Consider the following 22,116-nt stretch of genomic DNA (forward strand, 5'->3'; position numbering starts at 1 on the left):
GTGCCCTATGCATATGTCCTATCTTTAGTTTGATCTGTCAGTACCAGTGGTAAAGAATTGCCACATGTTGACCTTGTTCCCACACGTAGTAGCAGATAATGCCTTAAATAGTGGTGACTTTTAAGTTGAACATTTTTACATGCAGACCTTCACCTGAGGGGCAATGAGCCTTATATATTTGATTCCTTAGCAACACTGGCCCATCAGCAATGCAGAGGCAAAGCAGCACCCTTTTGTGTTAGTGCCAGTAACAGGCTTATCTGGAGGAATCTTATCAAGATTCTGCTCACAATAGGCTTCTTTACTTGGCTGATGTCAATGCACACAGTTTGTATGAAATGAGTTGGACATGTCTGTTAGATATCTAGCCTGTTGCTACTTGTGTTTCCAAAGAATGTCATAGTTTTGCTCCCCGCCCCCATTGTAATTGTTGCACGGGACAGCAACATCCATTTTAAAACACATGGTGCTTTAGAAAGGGGATGATTGTTGGGCTAGCAGACTACATCATTCTGGTACAGTTCCAGTACAAGAACATCTTGTTGCACAGACTGTTTCACTGATCATGGTGCACACTCATCGAATTTGATAAGGCAACCAGTGAACATTTCTTGTTGGCTATACTTAGCTAATTGCTAATGTAATGTTCCTATTTCTTGGGAATAAGAGAATACATGCTGCTTTAAAGATGATTCATTCATAGGTAGAAGGGCTCAAGTTTCCCTGTTCTGTGTGTGTTTCTGAGGCAATGCAAGTTATCTATGTAGAAGCATTATCTGTAGTTGTCTGAGTAGTTACTGTTGTTTCAAGTGGCTGTTATACCAGAGTTACATGTTGTAGTCATTGTAATTTAGTTACTGTGAGGGAGGAAGGGAACCAGAGTTAGGTTCAGAGATTGCTTGGGAAGACCGTTCAGGTTTTTTCACCATTCTTGTTGATTGCCAGATAGTGAGTCTTCAGCCAAATAAATCCATCCTCCTTCTAGCTGGTGGGTGTGTTTCAAAGCTTTCAGACCGGCATGCTCTATTCAGCCTGTTGGGCCATTTGGTTTCCTTTCTGCTTCTCGGCTAGTTACACATGACTAGGTTGTTGGAGGAGGTTTTCCTGTTTTGTTCTAGCATCCAAGCTGCCCTATACAACAGCATATTGGTACTGAGCAAACATCTGGAGCAGAGTGTCATGGGGAACGCCTGCTGGTCAAGTGTGCTACTGCTGGCACTGCCTACCTCAGTTTTCCTTAACCCAGGTTTTGCCTGTCCCTGAGATTCCCATGGCTCAGCCCCTTCATCTGGGTTACTTTGAATCTAATCCCCCCTCTGAGGAAACCAATTCAAACAAAAAGCACTTTTTCCCTACTTGAGCTCCTCAGCCTGTCCCAAGCTTAGTCCTCAGATGCTTTTCTGGGATAGAGCCCTGATTTCCCGGCTCCCTCCCTGGAATTCCCTCAGTCTTCTGTGGGCATCACTCAGCTTCTTCCTTAGACATCTGCCTGCTGTCTATGGCTTCACACTCAACCTGAGTCCTTAGCCCTTTTAATGAAATCATCTAGCTATTCTGGACCAGCTCAGGGCAGCCCTAGGCCACTCCAGAACCTACCCCACCTCCCTACCTTCAGAACATGCCTTATCCTGCCTTTCTACTACCATTGCCTACTCCATCCCTAAGGAAACTGGTATTGGAGGGAAGTGAACTTAAGCCTACCACCCTGTGCTCCCCAGGCAAATGCCCTATCTGCTAGGCCATTCCAGAACTCACCCCACCTCCCTATCTTCAGGGCATCCCATATGCTGCCTTACTGATGCAGGAGCCAGCTCCATCTCTTGGGCAACTGGAGTTGGTCACTCCCACCAGCTGCCTCTCTGGGATAGCGAATGTGACAGATATGCCTGAGCCCAATTACACTTAAAGGGATTGCCAGCACATGACTGTGTCAGACTGTCTGAGCTGGTTCTATGCATAAGACCCTATTGCTGGTTCTATGCATAAGACTCAAGGCAATCCAGGATTTGATGCCACGAGACCCACAAATCCGAGCTATTTTATCATTAAATCGTCACACATTTGCACACCTCACATTGTTCGTACATGTATGTGCTCTGTCTTTAGTCTCTTCCATCTCCCACTACCAAAAGGAAAGAAAACTGCTTACAGAAAACGAGCTAGGATTTTAACCCTCTCTTACATACTTAAAAAAGATAAAACCTCTCCTTCTTTGTACTTCAGCATCTGTACTCTGCTATTTCCATTGGAGGATCTTAAGACACACTATAAATAATTAAGCCTAAAACCTGTGTGAGGTAGACTAGTACAGTTATACCCATTTCTAGATTAGATGGTTTGTTCACTGTGTCAAGGCCACATAGCCACTCAGGGGTAGGAAAAAGAACCAATACTCTCTCTCAGATCCGTGCACTACCCTTTAGACAGCATTTCTTTCCTTCTAGAACACTCGCCCCCTGATTCTGAGATGCAACTTCTTTTTTCCTACTTCCCCACCAGTTTAAGATGCTGTCAGAGTTATTTCAGGATGACGAGAAGGCTTTTAGTCCCACCTCAGCAACCCCTTCAGGTCGCACGTTGCTGACTCGCACTGCTGTCAAACCAGCCAAAGCCAGACCAGGCCACGCAAGCAAGGAGCATAAGAAAACTGTGGGACACCAGGTGAGTTGAACCAAGGACTGTTTCCATTAGAATAGTCTCCTCCTTTCCCCCACAGTGTCTTATTGGTCTCATACTGTGCAGCTGTTTCTTGTGATCACTGCTCAGGAGTGTCGATACATATGGAGAGGTCAGAATATGGCTCTCAGCAGCAGGTTTGGCTTATCCCACTATCTTTTATTTTCCTTTTTAAGCGTTGTGGAATGTTTAACATCCATCTCCAATGCCAACAAATGGGCTGTAGGACTTTGATTAAGGATGGGAGACTAGGATTGCTAGAAGATTGATAGAAATCTTCAACAAAAACTGGGCAATCCATGAAAGACATTTAGGCCATTTTGAAGCATGTATGTTGTTGGGTTTTTTATTTTTTGTTTTTGGAAGACCTGCTTTCCCAGCCTTGCATGGCCATATATATATATCACGACCATAAAGCAAATCTCCTGGCCCATCACCTTCCACTTATCACCAGTTATAAAGTCAGATTAAATGAATGTCTTGCACTGTGACATAAAACTCGCCAAAATTAGGCTTTAGCAAATGCTCTTTCAGAGAAAGTCCTGCCGCTCACTCACTGGGAATCTAAATACTTTCAGTAGTTGAGCACAGGATAAAAGCACAGGCACTCACTTAGGCCATGTCTACACTAAGAAGAAGATTGACCCTCCAGAGGTCGATCTTCTCGCATTCGATTTAGTGGGTCTAATTGTAGACCCCTAAATCGAACAATGAGGGAAGGCCCTGCTGGCATTTGGTACTTCTCATTCTGTGAGAAGTAAGGGATGCCAACAGGAGCATGTGCACCCATTGGCCTCCCACAGAATAGACACTATGGCAGCTTGACTTAAGGCAAATTGAATCCAGCTAGGCATTTTGCATAGTTGGATGGTGTACCTTAAGCCAACCTGCCTGGTCTAATATAGGCTTTAGTGTTTTATAGATGATTGCTAACACTTTAAATTGTGCACAGGAGCAAAAGCCAAAACAAAACAAAAAGACTGCCCCATTGCCCCTTTAAAAGGAACCACCGGTCACATTTGGTCAAATAAAAAAAAAATTAAAATTAAAAAAAAAAAGCTCTGTCTCTTCTAGAAAATGTGTTTATAGGTTTTTTGGCCACATCAGGCTCCCGCCGGCCGACGCTATCTTTAATTCACCATCTTTAATGGCCGTGCCAGATGGCTCCCCTGGCCAGGTCAGCACAGGGAGCCGGGAAGTATGGTTGCCAGGTGTCCGGTATTGAACCGGATAGTCTGGTATTTTCGCCTCCTGTCCGGTTAAAAAAAAAATTAGAAAATACCGGACACCTAAAATGTCTGGGTAGTTTTGGAATTTTTTTTCCTAGCCAGGAGGCAAAAATCCTGAGTGCTTACCGGGTTCCTCCGTAGGGTTGCCAGGTGTCCAGTTTTGAACCGGACAGTCCAGTATTTGAGGTTTCTTTTCGGGAAACAAATTGAGAAAATATAAATGACCGGTATTTCCTAAAGATGTAATGTAGATTGTGATGTAATGTCAAATGTGTCCGGTACTTTTGTTGAAACCATCTGGCAACCCTATTCCTCAGGGGAGCTGTCCGGCCCGGCGCAGGGAGGCAAGATGGCGGACGGCCACTGGCAGCCTGTTAGGGCCAAAAAGCCTCAAAAGCTTTTCTTAAAGAGGCCACGCTGGTTTTTTTATTTTACTTAAAAAAAATTTGTTTTGCTTAACTTTCAGGGTCCTTTTTTCCCCTCAATAACTTTGGTCTTCTCCTTTTTTTTCTCAACAGAATTTTTCCCTGGTGGTTTTTTTGGGGGGAGGGGGTGGGGATTTCAGTATTTTTGTTTAAACCATCTAGCAACCCTACCTGGAGGAGAGGGCCATTTTTGGGGATGTGGAGGCGGCTTTACAAGCTATGGGGTGGAGGGGTGGGGGGCTTCGCAAGCCACACCCTGTGGGGGAAGAGCCGCATGCAGCTTGCGAGCTGCAGGTTGGCCACAGCTGATTTGGAGCCTTAGTGTACATCCTCGTAAGTCTCCACTACTCAATGAATAGCCACATTCTGCACTGGATGAAACATCTGAGTGACTTCCAGGAATAATTCCAGGTAAAGCACATTCCTGTTGTCTAGCTTTCAGGTGTATCACACACCAAGTGATAAGCTTAGTATTGGTATATGGTGCCTACATAAGGATGGGGATCTGTGACAAGGTCCTTATTAAAAAAGCAGAGCTGCACCCCTTGTGGCCAGCCAGAGAAGATCCAAAGCATTCAAAGCCACTGTGTTTCTTGGGAATCGTGGATTAGTGTTGGATCCTACAAGTCCCTAATATTGCAAAAGCTGAAACAACAGGCTGGCATACATCCAAAAGAGTCAATAGTAACCAACCACCTTTCAGTGGCTACTTATCTTTCCTCCTGGAATGATCTGTTTTACAGCTGTTTCATCTGGACTGGTTTTACACCAGCTGAACAAAAGTGAGTTTTGTGCTATTTTAACATGCCTGTTCAGGTTGTTGCTGATTTCAGAGACAGCATGCAAATCTGGGTGCTAGAATGTATGCGGCCAGTGTAAAGGTATAATAGAATGTATTATATTTTTAGTATTTAACCTCACATTTAGGTTCATCTTTGCACAGAAAATAGAATGGAGTCAGAGATTCAAAATTCAACCCTTCAACTCCTGCCACTTGTGTGGCTGCATTTGTCATAGGCAACTCAAGAATTTGTGTATTGAATGGCGATACAATTGCTGTTGATTCTATAAGGGTGTGTCTAGACTACATGCCTCCTTCGACGGAGGCATGTAGATTAGCCAGATCGGAAGAGGGAAATGAAGCCGCGATTAAAATAATCGCGGCTTCATTTAAATTTAAATGGCTGCCCCGATCTGCCGATCAGCTGTTTGTCGGCAGATCGGGGGAGTCTGGACGCGATGCCCCGACAAAGAAGCCTTTCTTCATCGACACAGGTAAGCCTGGTTTCACGAGGCTTACCTGTGTCGATGAAGAAAGGCTTCTTTGTCGGGGCATCGCGTCCAGACTCCCCCGATCTGCCGACAAACAGCTGATCGGCAGATCGGGGCAGCCATTTAAATTTAAATGAAGCCGCGATTATAATCGCGGCTTCATTTCCCTCTTCCGATCTGGCTAATCTACATGCCTCCGTCGAAGGAGGCATGTAGTCTAGACACACCCTAAGACTGTAGCAGTGTATATAAATTGTTTCCAAGAATCACCAGAATTTATAGTATAGATGCACACACTGGGGCAGCACATAACCAGACTTCTTTACTGAAATTTGGCTTTATGTTGGATATTTCGAAACAACCTGTCTTGTCAAATAAAAATGTCCTGTTTTAAGATAATTTCAAATAGGACTGAGTTTCATCGAATTCTGATTTCTTTTTTTACAGTTTCGGAACTCTCTTCATCTACTGATGGAAACCCTTAATGCTACAACTCCACATTACGTGCGTTGTATTAAGCCCAATGACTTCAAGTTTCCATTCACGTAAGTCGGGATTCAAAAATGGTCTCTGAGAACTTAATAAACATCATTCAGCAGTAGAATAGTGCATCATGAAAACATTGGGATACACATAATTATAGGATATAATAGAGAGAAAATTGCTAGGAGACAGCTTTGTATTTCTCCTTTATGCTGTCTGACGATTCCCACTTTTTCATGATTTTCCATTTTGAATTTGAGTCAAAGCTTGCACTTACAAACAATTTGTGCTAATGACAGCTTCTTTGATTGAAATCTAATTATTCACATTCTTAATGTTGTCACCATTCTAAAATTAGGCTAGTCTACACCGTGTGGAGAAGGTCATCTTAAGGTACGCAACTCGAGCTACATTATTTACGTGGTCAGAGTTGACGTACCTTAAGCCAAGCTTTCTGTCTCCACAGTGGGAGGTTGATGGGAGAAAGGCTCCCGTCAACTTCCATTGCTCCTTGTGGCAGTGAGGAGTACTGACGCCAATGGGGACACTCTGCATTCAATTTAGCAGGTCTTTACTAGACCCGCTAAATGGAACCCCAGAAGCTCTATTGCCACAGTGTCGATTCTCTGGTAAATGGAGATGTGGCCTTATATTCTCATTTAAAATTTGCCTACACCTTTGCTTAGAAAGTCAGCCATTTGACATATTTGGTTTTCTTACGTAGGTTTGATGAAAAGCGGGCAGTTCAGCAGCTCAGAGCTTGTGGAGTTCTGGAAACTATCCGGATCAGTGCAGCTGGCTTCCCCTCACGGTAGGGGGGGGATTTGGTTTTTGGATTGTTATTAGAAGAGGCATTTTCATTGAGAAAGGTTTCAATTGTACAGTTAACACCCTTCCTGTTTCTTCGTACAGGTGGACCTATCAGGAATTCTTCAGCCGCTACCGTGTCTTAATGAAGCAAAAAGATGTCCTTAGTGACAGAAAACAGACCTGCAAAAATGTGTTGGAGAAGTTGATTTTGGTAGTAGAATTGTTGCTTTTTAAATCTATAAATATTAATTGGAATCCTGAACTACACTGATAGTTTTTAAAAATGTGTTGCTTCTCCCATACAAATTTGAAAATAGTAAAATATTACTATTAGGTGATAGTATTTTCATACAGCAGCCAGCACTAATATAGGGAAATCATAGTCTCTCCTAAGTGTTATATTGTTTGCTGGTTGGGTGATGTTCGCCCTTTTTTTGTTGTTGTTCAAGTTTTAGAACCAGGGTTCTCCAGCTTCATTGCACCATGACGCCCTTCTGACAACAAGAACCACTTATGTCCCCAAGAGGAGGAATGGAAGCCTGAGCCCATCCGAGCCCCAAGTGAGGGGGCCAAAGTCTGAATCAAAGCAAAAGGGCTTCAGCTCCAGGCTGTGGGCTTATGACCTGAGTCCTGCCACTTAGGGCTGAAGGTCTCGGGCTTCCACTCTAGGCCTCAGCAAATCTAAGCCAACCCTGGCGACCCCATTCACAAGGGGTCCCGACCCATAGTTAGAGAATTTCTGCTTTAGAAGCATTGGGTCTTGGCTGCTATTAAGGATCAACAATTCAAATAAAAATGGGATTTTGCCTCAATGAGTGCAAGTCACTCCGGTGTTGCTGTGTGGGATGAAGTTTGATTCTCCAATACAGCAGAAGCTAGAAAGATAAGATTTGCAGCCTGGTGAATGGAGGGAGTGCCTCATTTATTTTAATAGTAAATTGTATTAACTTTGAAGGTATAATTGTCCTGCGAGCTCCAATATAGAGGAGTCTCGCTTTGCTGTTCCAAGCAAAAACCCATCCACCTCCTTTACAATTTTCATGTACATAATGTTACAAGGAACAAGGGAGAAAAGTTGTTCTCCTTAACCTCTGAGGATAGGATAAGAAGCAATGATTGGCTTAAATTGCAGCAAGGTTGCTTCAGATTGGACATTAGGAAAAACTTCCTAGTTAAGTACTGGAATAAATTGCCTAGGAAGGCTGTGGAATCTCCATCATTGGAGATTTTGAAGAAGAGGTTAGACAAACACCTGTCTAGATAATCTAGATCAAGGGTGAGCAAAATGCCACCCGCCAAACGTTTTCCTCTGAGCTGCTTAGTCCTGTAGTGCAGTGGGGTGATCAGGCAGGCTGCCTGCCTGCTGCGGCCCCAGCCACACTGCTCCCGGAAACAGCTAGCTGCTGTTAGCAAGCGTGTCTCTTCATGCCCCTTGGTAGGAGGGAGGCAGTGAATCTCCACCTGCTGCCTCTGCCCTAGCATCACCCTCCCAACTTCTATTGGCCAGAAACTGGCCAATGAGAGTTGCAGGGGTGGTGCTTTTTGGTGCAGGCTGCATGCAGAAACTTGCAGAAACTTGCTGCTCCCCTGCTCCCAAGGGGCACGCAGACGTATTTCCCCAGCTGCAGCCCACTTTGAGTGGCGTGGGGCTACCTATGGTAAGCACCTCCTGTCCAGGGCCAAAGTCTGCACTCCTTGGCTCAGCTCAGAACCGCCTCCTGGACCTAAGCTTCCTTCCAGATTCTGCATCCCTTCTGCACCACTGCCCCAAGCCACAGCCCCCCTTCTGCACCCAAACTCTCCCGCTCCAGTAAGGTAATAGGAAAATGCAACCCATGATCATTTTAAACATTCTTTGAAAATTACCTGTGAAAATTATTGCCCACTTCCAGTCTAGATAATACTTAGTCTTGCCTTGAGGGTAGAAGGCTGGACTAGATCAACGGTGCACAACTTCGCAGCACTTGGATCCGAATGGCTGCTTTTCCTAGCTTCTCAGCTCAGTGTTTGATGCACATGGGGTGGGGGCAGTGGCAGGAGAGCAGCCGCAGCCCAACAATTAAAGGGGAGGGGGCGTGAATGAAAAAAGGTTGCATACCACTGGACTAGATGACCTCTCAAGTTCCCTTCCACTCTTGTTCTATGATTCCTTAATTCCTTAGCACTGTGAGACTTGGCCACTGTCCTACCACCTCCCAGCTGTTTCCCTGCCCATGCCTTCCTACACAGAGATGCTCTGTGCAAATGCCTCTTGCATACTGGGAGTTTCCAACCTAGGGGAACTGTGGTGAAAATAAGCAACAGGAGGAGGAGACTTTCTGGTACAGGAAAGACAGAACTAAGAATAGTGACTCAGCATTTGCTCCCAAGGGTGAGCAGCTCCGCCTCCTCTAGCACAGTACTGACTGCTGGTTCCCCTTCCTTAACATTTAAGAATCAACTGTTGTGTAAGTCACCTGGGTATAAAGCCAACAAAATCATTGGAGTTAGGCAAGTCATTACAGTGGTTCCTCAGGAGTAGCCAGTATACTAAGGGTTAATGTGCAGCACAGAAAGGCTCCAAAAAAGGATCCCATTTACTTCTCGACCATGAGGTGGTTAATTATGGCTCAGTGCAGGGTATAACTGAGGAAGAGTAAAACACTTGTACTATGCAAGGTTATGTCTACACTACAAAGTTAGTTCGAACTAACAGATGTTAGTTCGAACTAACTTTAATAGGCGCTACACTAGCGCTCCGCTAGTTCAAATTTAATTCGAACTAGCGGAGCGCTTAGTTCGAACTAGGAAAACCTCATTTTACGAGGCTTAAGCCTAGTTCGAACTAGCTAGTTCGAATTAAGGGGTGTGTAGCCCCTTAATTCGAACTAGTGGGAGGCTAGCCCTCCCCAGCTTTCCCTGGTGGCCACTCTGGCCAACAACAGGGAAACTCGTCTGCCCCCCTCCCGGCCCCGAACCCCTTAAAGAGGCACGGGCTAGCTACGGTGCCCGTGCCAGGTGCAAACCTGCCAGCACCTAGCCAGCAGACCCTGCACCTGGCACAGATTGAGCCACCCACCTGATGCCCCCCAGCCCTTCCCCTCTTCCCGGGACCAGGCTGGCGGCTCCCGGGAGCTTGCCCGGGACCGCAAGAGGGGGGCATCTGCCTGGGCTAGTGCGGACATCGTGGACCTCATCCACGACCTCTGCACTAGGCACAGGAAAGTGGCTGGCTAGGGCAGGAGAGCTGCCAGCCTGGCCACCCAGGAGCAGGTGTGCATGAAAATCAAGGTGGTCCACTGAGACCCCCGACCCTGAGCCCTGAGCTTACAATGGCCTTCCTGGGTCAGACCAAAGTCCATCTAGCCCAGTAGCCTGTCTGCCGACAGCGGCCCACCCTAGGGACCGAAGACAGTGACCAAGCCATTTGTCTCGTGCCATCCCTCTCCAGCCTTCCACAAACCTTGGGCAGGGACACCACTCCTACCCCCTGGCTAATACCACTCCATGGACCCAACCTCCATGACTTGATCTCACTTCCCTTTAAACTCTGTTCTAGTTGTAGCCTTCACAGCCTCCTGCAGCAAGGAGTTCCACAGGTTGACTCTATGCTTTGTGAAGAACAACTTTCTGTTACTAGTTTGAAGCCTGCTACCCATTCCTTTCCTTTGGTGTCCTCTAGTCCTTCTTTATGGGAACTAATGAAGAACTTTTCTGTATGCACCCTCTCCACCCAACTCCTGATTTTAGAGACCTCTATCCTGTCCCCCCTCCGTCTCCTCTTTTCTAAGCTGAAAAGTCCCAGTCTCTTTAGCCTCTCTTCATATGGGACCTGTTCCCAACCCCTGATCATTTTAGTTGCCCTCCCCTCTCCCACCCTCCTTTTCCCAGTCTCCCCCAGTTTTGTTCAATAAAGACAGATTCCATTTTTTAACACAATTGTCCTTTATTTTGTACATCAAGAAGAGGGGCTAGGGAAGGGTAAGTGGAAGGAGGTGAGGGAGGAATGGGGTACACGCCCCCGATGGGGAGGACTGGGCTGGCTCTGCGGGCTTCTGGGGGTGGAAGCTCTCCTGCAGCCCCCCAGTTGCCCCCTCTCCCCAGATGGCAGCCTGCGGCAAGTGCAGCCGGTCTGATGGCCGAGTGCTGTGATGTGCCCAGTGTGGGTAGTCCGGGCAATCCAAGCCAGGACTACTTTGCAAGCGGGACACCCCTGAGAACTGTCTGTCCGGGGTGGGGGTCGGGACCCTTTAAGCACAGCCCTCGGCTAGCCTGAGACAGCATCTCCACGCTCTAAGTCCTCCTCTGATGCCCTGCCAGCACTGCTTCCAGCCATCCTTAAGCCTGGTTCAGGGTCCACTTAATGTGGACATGCTAGTTCGAATTAGCAAAACGCTAATTCGAACTAGTTTTTTAGTCTGGATCCGTTAGTTCGAATTAGCTTAGTTCGAATTAACTAATTCGAACTAAGTTAGTTCAAATTAACGTTGTAGTGTAGACGTACCCTAATGTAGCTTAAGACTGACTGTTGAGGAAGGTCAGATATCAGTTTAAAAGTAGTTATTTTAATTCTCATTTCAAATACTGACTTTTAAACAAAGGCCTTTGGGTTTGGCTTCTGTATTAGTGTTTATTACAAATATTTGGAAAATGGATAAAATCATTTTAAAAATTAATTTTCTAGTTTTATGGATAAATACTGAGTTTAATATTGAGGGCTGGGAGGACAGAAGAAAGTAACAAATAGAGAAAGTTAAGAGTATTAAAAGTTAAAAGCAATGGGTTCTTAAGTTGTGGTTTATTTTGGGAGCTGTACATTAATTGTATTACACATACCTGCGTATGTGTATATGTTGTGTATTCCAAATTACCTTTAGTCTCATAGGCCTAGTCTACACTAGGAGATAAGTTTGAATCAAGATATGCACCTTCAGCTATGTTAATTGCATAGCTTATGTTGAAGTATCTTACCTCGAATTTTGGCGCTGTCCACACTGTGGGAAGTCGAAGGGAGCATACTCCTCGTAGAATCAGGACTACCGGGTACCGGCGTGAGTGCTTGCTCAGTTCAGTTTAGTGTGTCTTCACTAGACCCTCTAATTCGAACCCTGGAAGATTGATTGCGATGGCTTCAATCTTATCTGTAGTGTAGACATGGCCACATTTACTCGTAGACTAACTTATTAACATACCAGTCTCTCTAATGTATTGATTTTTCTCAATATAATCAGTATTTTCATGTACCTGAGTGGTCCAAAGTTTGGGTAAAAATCAGTTTTTTGAAAAGAGAAAATATTAGCTTTTGTTAAACCTAGGGATTTTTCAATAAAAACCAAAAGCACCTTAAATATAAGCCATGTTTGGCAGAAGAAATATCAGTCTTCGGTTCTTTGAAACATTTAAAAAGATAACTTTTTTTCTGGTTCAGATAATATCTCATGATAGAGAAAAGTTATAATCAACCCTCACGTTGCTTAAGATTCCACCACTTCCCTAATCCTGTTAACTCCAAAAAATTTATGCACAGAACATAATAGAGGTAAAAAAAATCCTGCTTCCTTAGTTAATGTAGGTACAGATTTAGCTGAAATACTAAATGGTGAGTTTTATCTCTTTACTGAGTCTGCTTTACACAGAAAAAGCCTTTGTGTGTTCACTGACAGCCTTTGTGTCTTTTTTTTTAATCCACTGTTGTTTAATTCTGTTACTGATCATATATTTCCTCTGAAAATAGGACCAGGATAAGTATCAGTTTGGTAAAACAAAAATATTTTTTCGGGCTGGTCAAGTAGCCTATCTGGAAAAAATAAGAGCAGATAAGCTGAGAGCTGCTTGCATCCGCATCCAGAAGACGATCCGAGGATGGCTGATGCGGAAGAAGTACCTGCGCATGAGGAAAGCAGCCATCACCATTCAGAGATATGTCCGAGGGTACCAGGCTCGATGGTAAGTAGCACACTTGAAGAAACTTGCTCTTATGTCAGTTCACATTCCTTTAACTAGGTCATTTAACTGTGAGAGCATCTTCTGTCTCCTTCCTGTGCTGATCAGCAGGACTGACTTTTTCAGTGTAGTGAAGAAAGTGAACAAGAATGTGCATTTTTATAAGAGCAGTACCTGCTTGTTTTGACCTCCAGAAAGAAGTAGCTATTTCCCAGCTGGCTAACACCTCACAGCAGCCTATGTTTGTTGAAGTAGAGGAAAAGTAGAGTGAGGAGGACAGCCCGTGGGTGGGGTGAGGCAGGACTTTTGCTTAGACTAAATCCTGACTTGCCCTCTTCCTGCCATGACACGTTGTTAACTTCCCACTGCCCTCAACTTCCACTGCCCTCCTAATGTGATCTCTCTCTCTCCACTAGTGGAGAACCTACCCCTTCAGTCCAGGATGCAGCAAAGAAGAGAGAGGCTATCTGGGAGCAAATGGCAGATGTGGGTAGGGAGGGAACCAGCTGGAGCAGAGAAGCAGGCAGATAGCAGAGGTGAGGTGGGAGTGAAAAGGAAAGGAATGAAGTTGGGATGCTGGAGGAATAAGAATTGAGGATGGACCTGTTTCTGTTGGGGAATGAATTAGGGAAGGCTTATTGATGGAAGCCGCTTTAAAAAATGAGGGAAGATGATCAGAAAATGAGAAGAGTGGATCAGTTTCCCAGTGCAATTTTCTGAAGGCGAGTAATCACTACATAAGGCTCTAAGGGTTAATTTTTTTAATTTTTCCCGTGCTGCTGTGTAGTTATAGTAGTAAACAAACACTTTACCATTGTTGGTACTGTAGGTAATCTAGAGCAGAATATGTAGAAAACATAGCTCTTAAGAAACAGGATAAAGTCAGAAGACTGGGAAAATGTTATTTGGGGGTTATAAATAATGCATGTAAATTCCATTTCCACCATTTTTCTTTGTCAGCTATGCCAAGTTCTTGAGAAGAACCAGGGCTGCCATCATAATTCAGAAGTTCCAGCGCATGTGTGTGGTTCGCAAAAGATACCGTCTCATGCAAGCTGCCACTGTTATGCTTCAGTCACTTTTACGAGGGTACATGGCCAGGAACCAATACCAAAGGGTAAGAAGACCCAGAGTTTCACTATTGCTGTATTTCCAGGCACCTCCAGACTAACCCCTACTGTAGTGTTTCCATGGTACTCTTAAATGTTTGTTTACAAATTGTCATACCTTAGTGCACACACTCTGTGCCACTGCATGCACTCAAAGTATCTGCAATAAGGATGTAAAATCCTGTTTAATTGGTTCACCGGTTAAACATATTGTTTAACCAATTAACCAATTAAAGGGGGTGACCATTCCAGCTGAGCTGGGCAGGAGTGGCCCTGCCCCTTCCTGTGGGGCACCTGGACCCACCATGGACAGAGACTTCTCCAGGCCAGCTGGAGAAGCCCCTTTCTGCAGGGCACCAGGCCTGCCATTGACAGAGGCTGCTCTGCACACTGGGCCAGTGCCCTACCTATGATGGGTCGGGAATTGCTTTATCCCCCACTAGTTAACCAGAACCAGTGAGCCTCACCGGTTAATCTTTCACACCTCTAACCTGCAAATATGAATAATAGGCTACAATGATCACACAACCAGTCATTATGAGTCCAGCTTAATTTTGCATGCACACATGGGCCCCGTGATTTAGTAGCTCTTCTTAATTTATCATTTATGATTCTATCAAACTCGAAAAGATAATTCAGGATGCTAATTTTGATGTTAGTGATCCGTTCTCTGATAGACTATAAGATTAAAGCCTTAGTTTTCTTTTTTTCTTCCCCTTTTTTCATTTATTTGTCCTGGTCTCAGTTGTGTGGGAGAGTGACCGAATTTTATCCTAATTATGATGATATGTTTAATGGCAAATTAACTGCCCTCATTTTAGAAATTAGGCTTTGCTTTTAAACATGAGAGGGCTGGAAGCAGAATTATTATTACAGTGGCATTTTATGAGTTAGACAACATTTTGCACAGCAGTTCTACCCATAAAGATTGTTTTGCGTTGAATTTTTTGAAGGTCAGCTCATCATTTACTGAAAAGTTTCCTACAGAGTTGAACTTATTCTCAAGTTAGTAGATGTAAATGGTATAACACAAAACTCTACCAGTGCTTGTGTTTGAAATGCTTGCCTTATATTGATCAAAAGAATTGGGCTGTAGAAATTTCTTGACATTTTTAGATCTGTACTAAAGAGAAAATGTATGAGGGAGCATACGTACTTGTGTGCAAATGTAGACACCCATACACACACACACACACACATGTAGCATATCCATCTAATATAGGAGAGAGCAATAATTTTGGGGGCTACTTCACAAATTTCTGAATTGCCCCCAGGCTGCCCCGGAAGGGCCAGAAGATTTCCTTTGCTCCCCTGCCCACAGATCCTGATTGGTGTGGAGTGGGGGAGCATGTGAAGTCTGCTCCCCGCCACCGTGATGCCTAGAGAGAACTGCCAGCTGTTTTGAACAGCTAGCAGTTCCCTCTAGACACCGCATGCCCTTGACGGTGGGAGGAGACTTTGCGTGCGTGCTTCCCCTACCCCCAGGCCAATTAGGGTCCGGGGGCAGGCGAGCACATGAAGTCTTTGCCCCGCACCCCCACCCTGCAACGGGTGTGCAATACCTAGAGAGAGCCACCAGCTGTTTTCAACAGCTGGAGGTTCCCTATGGTGCTGTGTGCCTCTGTTGGGGGAGGAGACGTCGAGCACTCCCCCGTCCCCAGGTCTCAATTGGCCGGGGGTGGAGGAGCGGCAGGGATGCTGTGGGCCGGATCAACCAGCTTAGTGGGCTGGATCCAGCCCGCGGAGGCTGTCTTGCCCACTTCTGATCTAACATAACATTAATGTGAAGGTTGTGAAAATAGCCAGAAATGCCAGGAAAGTAAGATTTCTCCCACTGCACTCAGCCATGTTACACGTCTTATTTGCTTTATCGTGAACCTTGTTTTATTTGTACCTATTTGTTTCTGCTAGCATTCTGAGCACTGTAATCCAGGTTTTTTACCACCAGCATATATAAGAATATTAAAACATTAAGCCTTTTAATAGCTTGATAGATATTTTTCAACTATACGTTAACTTCAGAAAGTAATGAACTTCTTGATAAAACACGCACATCACATCAACATATAGGCTAAAAGCATCCCTAGGATATGCAGAACAGATAAGTCAGCCATTCTAGATCCCTGAAATTGGCTGAGTGACTGTTATATACATTTCCTTTTCTACAGAACAGCAACATTTTATAAACCTGTCACATTCCCTTGTACTAGACATAGCAACTTAGTTCTGAAATCACCATAAGGGCCAGTCAAGCCTAACTATCTAAGGATGGTTCTGCAATTATAGTTAATTCTTCTCCTTAGTAATCACAATTAGAAATTATTTTTTATAAAATTCTGGCTTCACAGATTGAACAAATGATAAATGTAAGACAGATGCTCTGATATGAAGGAGGAATTTTATTAAATGATCCTGCAGAATGAAGCAGAGGTGTTGTTTGCAGTCCTGAGATTGTGTAGTTATCCTACTAAATTTTTAAAAACTGCGATTAATTGAAAAACTCTCCTTACAGACCATTTTGATCCACATCTGATATCTATAATGTATGACACACACGTTGCACTTTAGGAAGGGTTTTTTATATGGCTTACTTTTTTTAGGTTAGATAAGATGAAAATGGAATTGTATTTTACATATCATAGTATACCCTGGTCATGCAAAACAACATTCAAATTAGGGTTACCATGTGTCCGGTATTGGCCCGGTATTTGCGGCTTCTGTCTGGTAAAAAAAACCCAAACAAACAAACCAGAAAATACTGGACATATAAAATGTCCGGTATTTTTTGTATTTCTCGGACAGAAGGCCACTTGAGACGTTCCTCCCCTGCCTCGCATCTGGCGGAGGCGGGAGGAGCGTGAAAGCCTGAAAGTGGCATCAGACTGCAATCAGTTTTAACTCCTTAAAAACAAAAAGTATTCAGCTTGCAGAGGTTAAAAGTTTCTGTTAGTTCTACCAGTAGAATTCAATAGTTTTTAAAGCCCTAGAAGGACTACAGTCATGTTACCCGTGGGAACATCCCAGGAGCTAAACACTGATCTTGTGAGATTGCGGACCTTCTTGGAAATCACTGAAGTGTTCTTAAATCAGCTGTCCAAAAAGTAAATAGAAAATTAGTTTGAATGTGCAAGATTGCTGGTAAAACATTGATAACTTAAATTGTGAACCATTTTTCTGAAAACCTGCACTTTTAAAACATATTTTTAAAGATTGTCAAGCCACGTTTTGAAATTTTCACTCTCATTTGTTCTGTTCTGGGGCAAAATTTCTGACTGGGATAAATGGGAAGGAAAACATTTCTTAATGTTTGCAGAACTCAGAAAATCTGCACCGATTTTGTTTGACCTTTAGCCAAGTAGTAAGCATGGAAAAACATTTTAAAAAATTTCTACAAGCTGGGAATAACTTATAAAAAGCAGGGGGGTGCAAATAGAAATTAGAATTCAGCTTCATAAGTTACACCAACTGCTGTAATGCAGAGGAGGTACATTTGTGTGTGTGTATATATGGAAGATTTGTGGTGAGAGTAAACAATATTTGTCCATCTGTCCATGTACCAGTGACTTCAAAGACCTCATAAGAAAGGGTATACTACATGCAAATTCTGTTCATCCCTAGAAGTCCAGGGATGGATTTGTAATTTTTTCCATAAGTATTCTATAGCCCTGTGACTAACAGGGATCTTGCATCAGTATAAATGTCTCCAGTTCCTTCCTTCCATTTCTTTCCCTTCATTTTAGCTTTCTGTCATTTCTTTCCCTATCTTCTCTTGCTCCTTAGGTTTATGTATGTATTTTATTTATTTATACTGATTCCCTGGTCCTCTCCTGCTGCCCTTCACTGGCAGTTTCTCTGTTCAAACAGATGTGTCTCTAGTTATAACCTACGTATCTCTCCTTACAGAATGTTAGTTTTCTATGAATAAAGTGTGTGGCTTTTTCATCTAATGTTCTTGTTTTTAAACCCAGATGCTTCGAGAGCATAAAGCCATTATTATTCAGAAGCGTGTGCGGGGCTGGCTGGCTCGTGTGCACTACCATCGGAGCTTGAGGGCAATCGTTTACCTGCAATGCTGCATCAGGCGTATGATTGCCAGGAGGGAGCTAAAGAAGTTGAAGATAGAGGCGCGCTCTGTGGAACGCTACAAGAAACTCAATATTGGGATGGAGAACAAGATCATGCAACTGCAGCGTAAAATTGATGAGCAGGTAAAATGCCCCAAGAGTGAATGATCACATCACCTGCCTCTCTATTTGAACTATGAGTAATCCTTGGAAAAACACAGTGATTATTGGAAATGGAATTTGTCCTCAAAAGGAATCAGTTTTCTTTAGTCAGGAGAAATATCCCTTTCCACAGAGGGGAGAGTGGATCCGTATAGGTGTGAATCATTAGATAAAGTACTATTCCATACCATTTCCATACTTTTTTCCTCCACAGTGTTTAATGGAAAATAAGTATGTTGCTGGACATGCATGGGCTTTGTCTGATTTTAACATGGTACATGAAGGTTTGGAAGCTGCTATCGTTCTGACCCAAGCATCAAGTGTTCTGTGGATAAAGAGAGTGATTCAGTCTGACGGTATAGCACCTTTCACCAGCACTAAAGTTCCCATTACAACAAACCCCAAAACTATGCTGAATGTTGGTATGTCTGCATTGTGTTTTGCACAGAACAAAGACTACAAATCCCTACTGGAGAAACTAACTAGCTTGGAAACCACATACACCACGGAGACCGAGAAATTGCGGAGTGATGTGGAAAGGCTTCGCATGAGTGAGGAGGAGGCCAAGAATGCCACCAACCGTGTTCTCGTACTCCAAGAGGAGATCGCCAAGCTTCGAAAGGAGCTGCACCAAACTCAGTCTGAGAAGATAACAATTGAGGAATGGTCAAACAGATACAAACAAGAAACAGAACAGGTGGGAACTTCTTACCTCCTAAATACCTAAGTTTTAGAAATGGTCTGTCTCCAAAAGCCCCATTGGTTGGCTGTTCCTGAGATCTTAAAGATGCACAGCTATTAAAACGATCCTTTTTCTCTTGTTATTCTCAGGTTGAGTATAGCATGTGGAGTAGTCTAGAAAGTAAGGGTGTAAAATCCTGTTTCATTGGCTAACCAGTTAAACATTATGGGTGCATCAACAGTACACTGTTATTCCAGAATAATGGTCGTTATTCTGGAAAAACAGTACTAGCGTCCACATAGCAATTGCGTTACTTTGAAAGAAAATCAGAATAACAGAGGGCTTTTTCCAGCATTGGTAAATCTCATTCCACGAGGAATAACACCTCTTCTGAAAAAGTTATTTCACAAGAGGGTGTGTGGATGCTCCACTGCTGCTATGTTGAAATAGCCCCTCTCCAGAGCCATTCTAAGTTGTTCTCCCACCCCGTGCCTCCTGGGGTTCTAAATCAAGAAGATGCATCCACATTAGGGGAACCTGCCTCAGACTAATTTTGAGGCTTTCCTGTACTGTGGATGCTTTATTTTGAAGTAAGCTATTCCAGAAGATATCTTCCAGAATAGCTTTTTCCAAAATCAGCTTGCAGTGTAGATATACCCTATGTTTAACCAGTTAACTGATTAAAGGGGAGGAGCAGGGAAGGGCACCATGGATAAGGGCTGCTCCAATTGGCCAGAGTAGTCCCTGCCTGTGGTGGGGTAAGGGGCAGACCAGGCCCACCACAGACAGGGGCTGCTCCAGCCAGCTGGCCAGAGCAGCCCCTGCAGGGCTGGAGTAGCCCCCTACCTGTGGTGGGTGGGAAGCTGCTCCAGCCCCTGCTGGTTAACCAGAACTGGTAAGTCTTACTCAGTAAGGGTGAGGCTTATTGGTTAACCACTTACATCCCTATTAGAAAGCCTGCTGATTGGAGCACTCCTCACAACTAGAAACATAGCGATTTGATCTGCCCTCGAGCTGAATGTCTCCCCTCAATGACTCCACATCTCTTCCTTCCTTACCTGCCCTTTTTTGGAAATCTGCAAGGAGCTCAGCCTCTGTCAAACTAAAAGCATGTTACTTGAAAAAAAGAAAAAAAAAGAAATAATTTTCCACTTAAATGTGTTCAAATGTTTGGGTCCTTTGTTAAAGAGAGAGTTTCTGTAGAGCGATCTAGTAAATGTCTACAGGGCCTGGCCTGCAGATGCAGTTTTTGTATTGGTATTAATATATCTGTTAGGGGGAGCATTTATTACCCATACAGTTATAGCAACTCAGCTCCTACTGTGAATACAGACATGCTGGTATAAAGGTCTTTTATTTTGGTATAACCGTTTGCACACTAGAAGGTGTGAACCACTTGGGCTATACCATTATGGATAAAGCAATACAACTTCTGTCTGTAGTCAAGCTCTTGGATCACACCAACGCCAGGCATAGGGCGGAATCATTGAATTTTTTCGAACTGATGTATCTTTAGATGCAGTGCAATTTAAACGGCATACCTGGGTTTCCTGGAAAAAAATAGTATAAGCACTGTGGGCTCTCACATTCATTGGGCACCTCTCCCTGAAAATTCAGTGTGGGCTGCATGTGGGAGAGGGTGCAATTGGGATGTGAATTGAGAAGTGAAGGTGACATGGTTAGCTCACTGATCTTTTCTCTCTGAAGGACAGTTTAAAACCAGGAATTTTTGATCTCTTACTAGAGGGATGCAGAGGAGTTCGACCCTTTTGAGCTTTAGGTGCACAAATTAAACAGATTTCCGTGAGTGGAACCCTTCTCCCCAGCCAAACCTTCTCTTGCATTTACAGTTGGTATCAGAACTGAAAGAACAAAACACGCTGCTGAAAAAGGAAAAAGAGGAGCTGAATCGTCTCATCCATGATCAGGCCAAGGAGATAACAGGTCAGTTTTGTTCTATTCAATTTCTTTTATTCTTTGTTTGTTCCTTTTGTAAAGTGACTCTCTCTATCCAGGCATTGATATTGAGCTTGGGCTAGTGTGCTGTGGTTTGAGAACGACATTTCCCTCTGGAATGTAATTTGAAGGTCCTACTATAGGATCATACATGCTATACAACAGTTGACAATTTGTGTGTTAAGAATGACCAAACTATATTTTTAAAAAAATTAAATTAAATTATTTCTGACTGTTAAGGCCAAGCCTATACTGGCACTTTACAGTGCTGTCACTTTAAATTAAATTAATGGAGATTACCTATCTCCTAGAACTGGAAGGGACCTTGAAAGGTCATCAAGTCCAGTCCCCTGCCTTCACAGCAGGACTAAGTACCATCCCTGATACATTTTTGCCCCAAATCCCTGTCACAAGGATTGAACTCACAACCCTGGGTTTAGCAGGCCAATGCTCAAACCAATGAGCTATCCCTCCCCCCTGAGCTCCTGGCTACCACCACTCCTACTGAGGCAACAGTGGTGGCTGGAGGCTTGGGCCCTTTAGAATCACAAACGGCACGTGGGGTGGTACACTCCATAGCCCCGTGCCCACACACTCTGAGGACCAGCTAAGGGAGGGGGAGGAGATGGGGCTGCCTCCCCCAGCCCTTTCCCTTCTGCCTGAGGCCCTGCCCCTTTCGGGAGCACTGAGCCACCCCCCTCCCCAGCATGCACATACATTGCCCAGAGGCCAGACAGTCCTGTCAGCTCCACTATCCAGGGCGCATCTTGTTCACCCTTTGGTATCATCTGTTTGGTGACAGAGACGCTAGAGAAGAAGTTTGTTGAGGAAACGAAACAGCTGGAGCTAGATCTGAATGACGAGAGGCTAAGGTATCAGAATCTGCTGAATGAGTTCAGCCGCTTAGAGGAGCGCTATGACGACCTCAAGGATGAGGTGAATCTGATGGTGGTAAGTGGTTTAAGAGATGTCAAAATGATGTGCTGTTTGTGGACAGTGTTTTAGCAAAACTTGGTGAAATAACGTCGGGGCAGAGTTTGTTCACAAATCTGTGTACATGGGAATTGTTTGCCACAACAGAATTTGCCCCTTAAATATTAGCTCTTAATCTGATTGCTTTTGCTCAACCAAAACACTTCATCATCTAACCCAGTGGTTCTCAACTAGGGGCCCATAAGCTGGATTCAAGGGCCACAGGGCTCCCAGGCTGAAGTGTGGGAGTGCAACTGGGAGCAGAACCCTGGGGCGCCTTGAGCCCTGGTGCTCCCTCCAGATATAAAACCCTGAGCCCTAGTTCTCTTAGGGGGCTGCAGAACTCAGCTCCTC

The 22,116-nt window shown here is 44.2% G+C and overlaps 1 protein-coding gene across 10 annotated transcripts in view; it reads left to right on the forward strand.

Moving 5' to 3' along the window:
- The window catches only part of MYO5A (myosin VA), a 186,419-nt gene that overhangs the window by 122,914 nt on the left and 41,389 nt on the right, over nt 1–22,116 (forward strand). For all 10 annotated transcript variants that reach the window (XM_075897261.2, XM_089782019.1, XM_089782021.1 and 7 more), the window contains exons 15-24: nt 2,500–2,661; nt 6,050–6,147; nt 6,810–6,896; nt 6,998–7,106; nt 12,609–12,820; nt 13,778–13,934; nt 17,895–18,134; nt 18,601–18,849; nt 20,685–20,778; nt 21,593–21,741. In XM_075897261.2, coding sequence (XP_075753376.2) covers nt 2,500–2,661; nt 6,050–6,147; nt 6,810–6,896; nt 6,998–7,106; nt 12,609–12,820; nt 13,778–13,934; nt 17,895–18,134; nt 18,601–18,849; nt 20,685–20,778; nt 21,593–21,741 — 1,557 coding nt within the window. The remainder of the gene's footprint in view (nt 1–2,499; nt 2,662–6,049; nt 6,148–6,809; nt 6,897–6,997; nt 7,107–12,608; nt 12,821–13,777; nt 13,935–17,894; nt 18,135–18,600; nt 18,850–20,684; nt 20,779–21,592; nt 21,742–22,116) is intronic.

Source organism: Pelodiscus sinensis, chromosome 14, assembly GCF_052426305.1.
Source record: "Pelodiscus sinensis isolate ZL-2025 chromosome 14, ASM5242630v1, whole genome shotgun sequence".
NCBI classification, from domain to species: Eukaryota; Metazoa; Chordata; order Testudines; family Trionychidae; genus Pelodiscus; species Pelodiscus sinensis.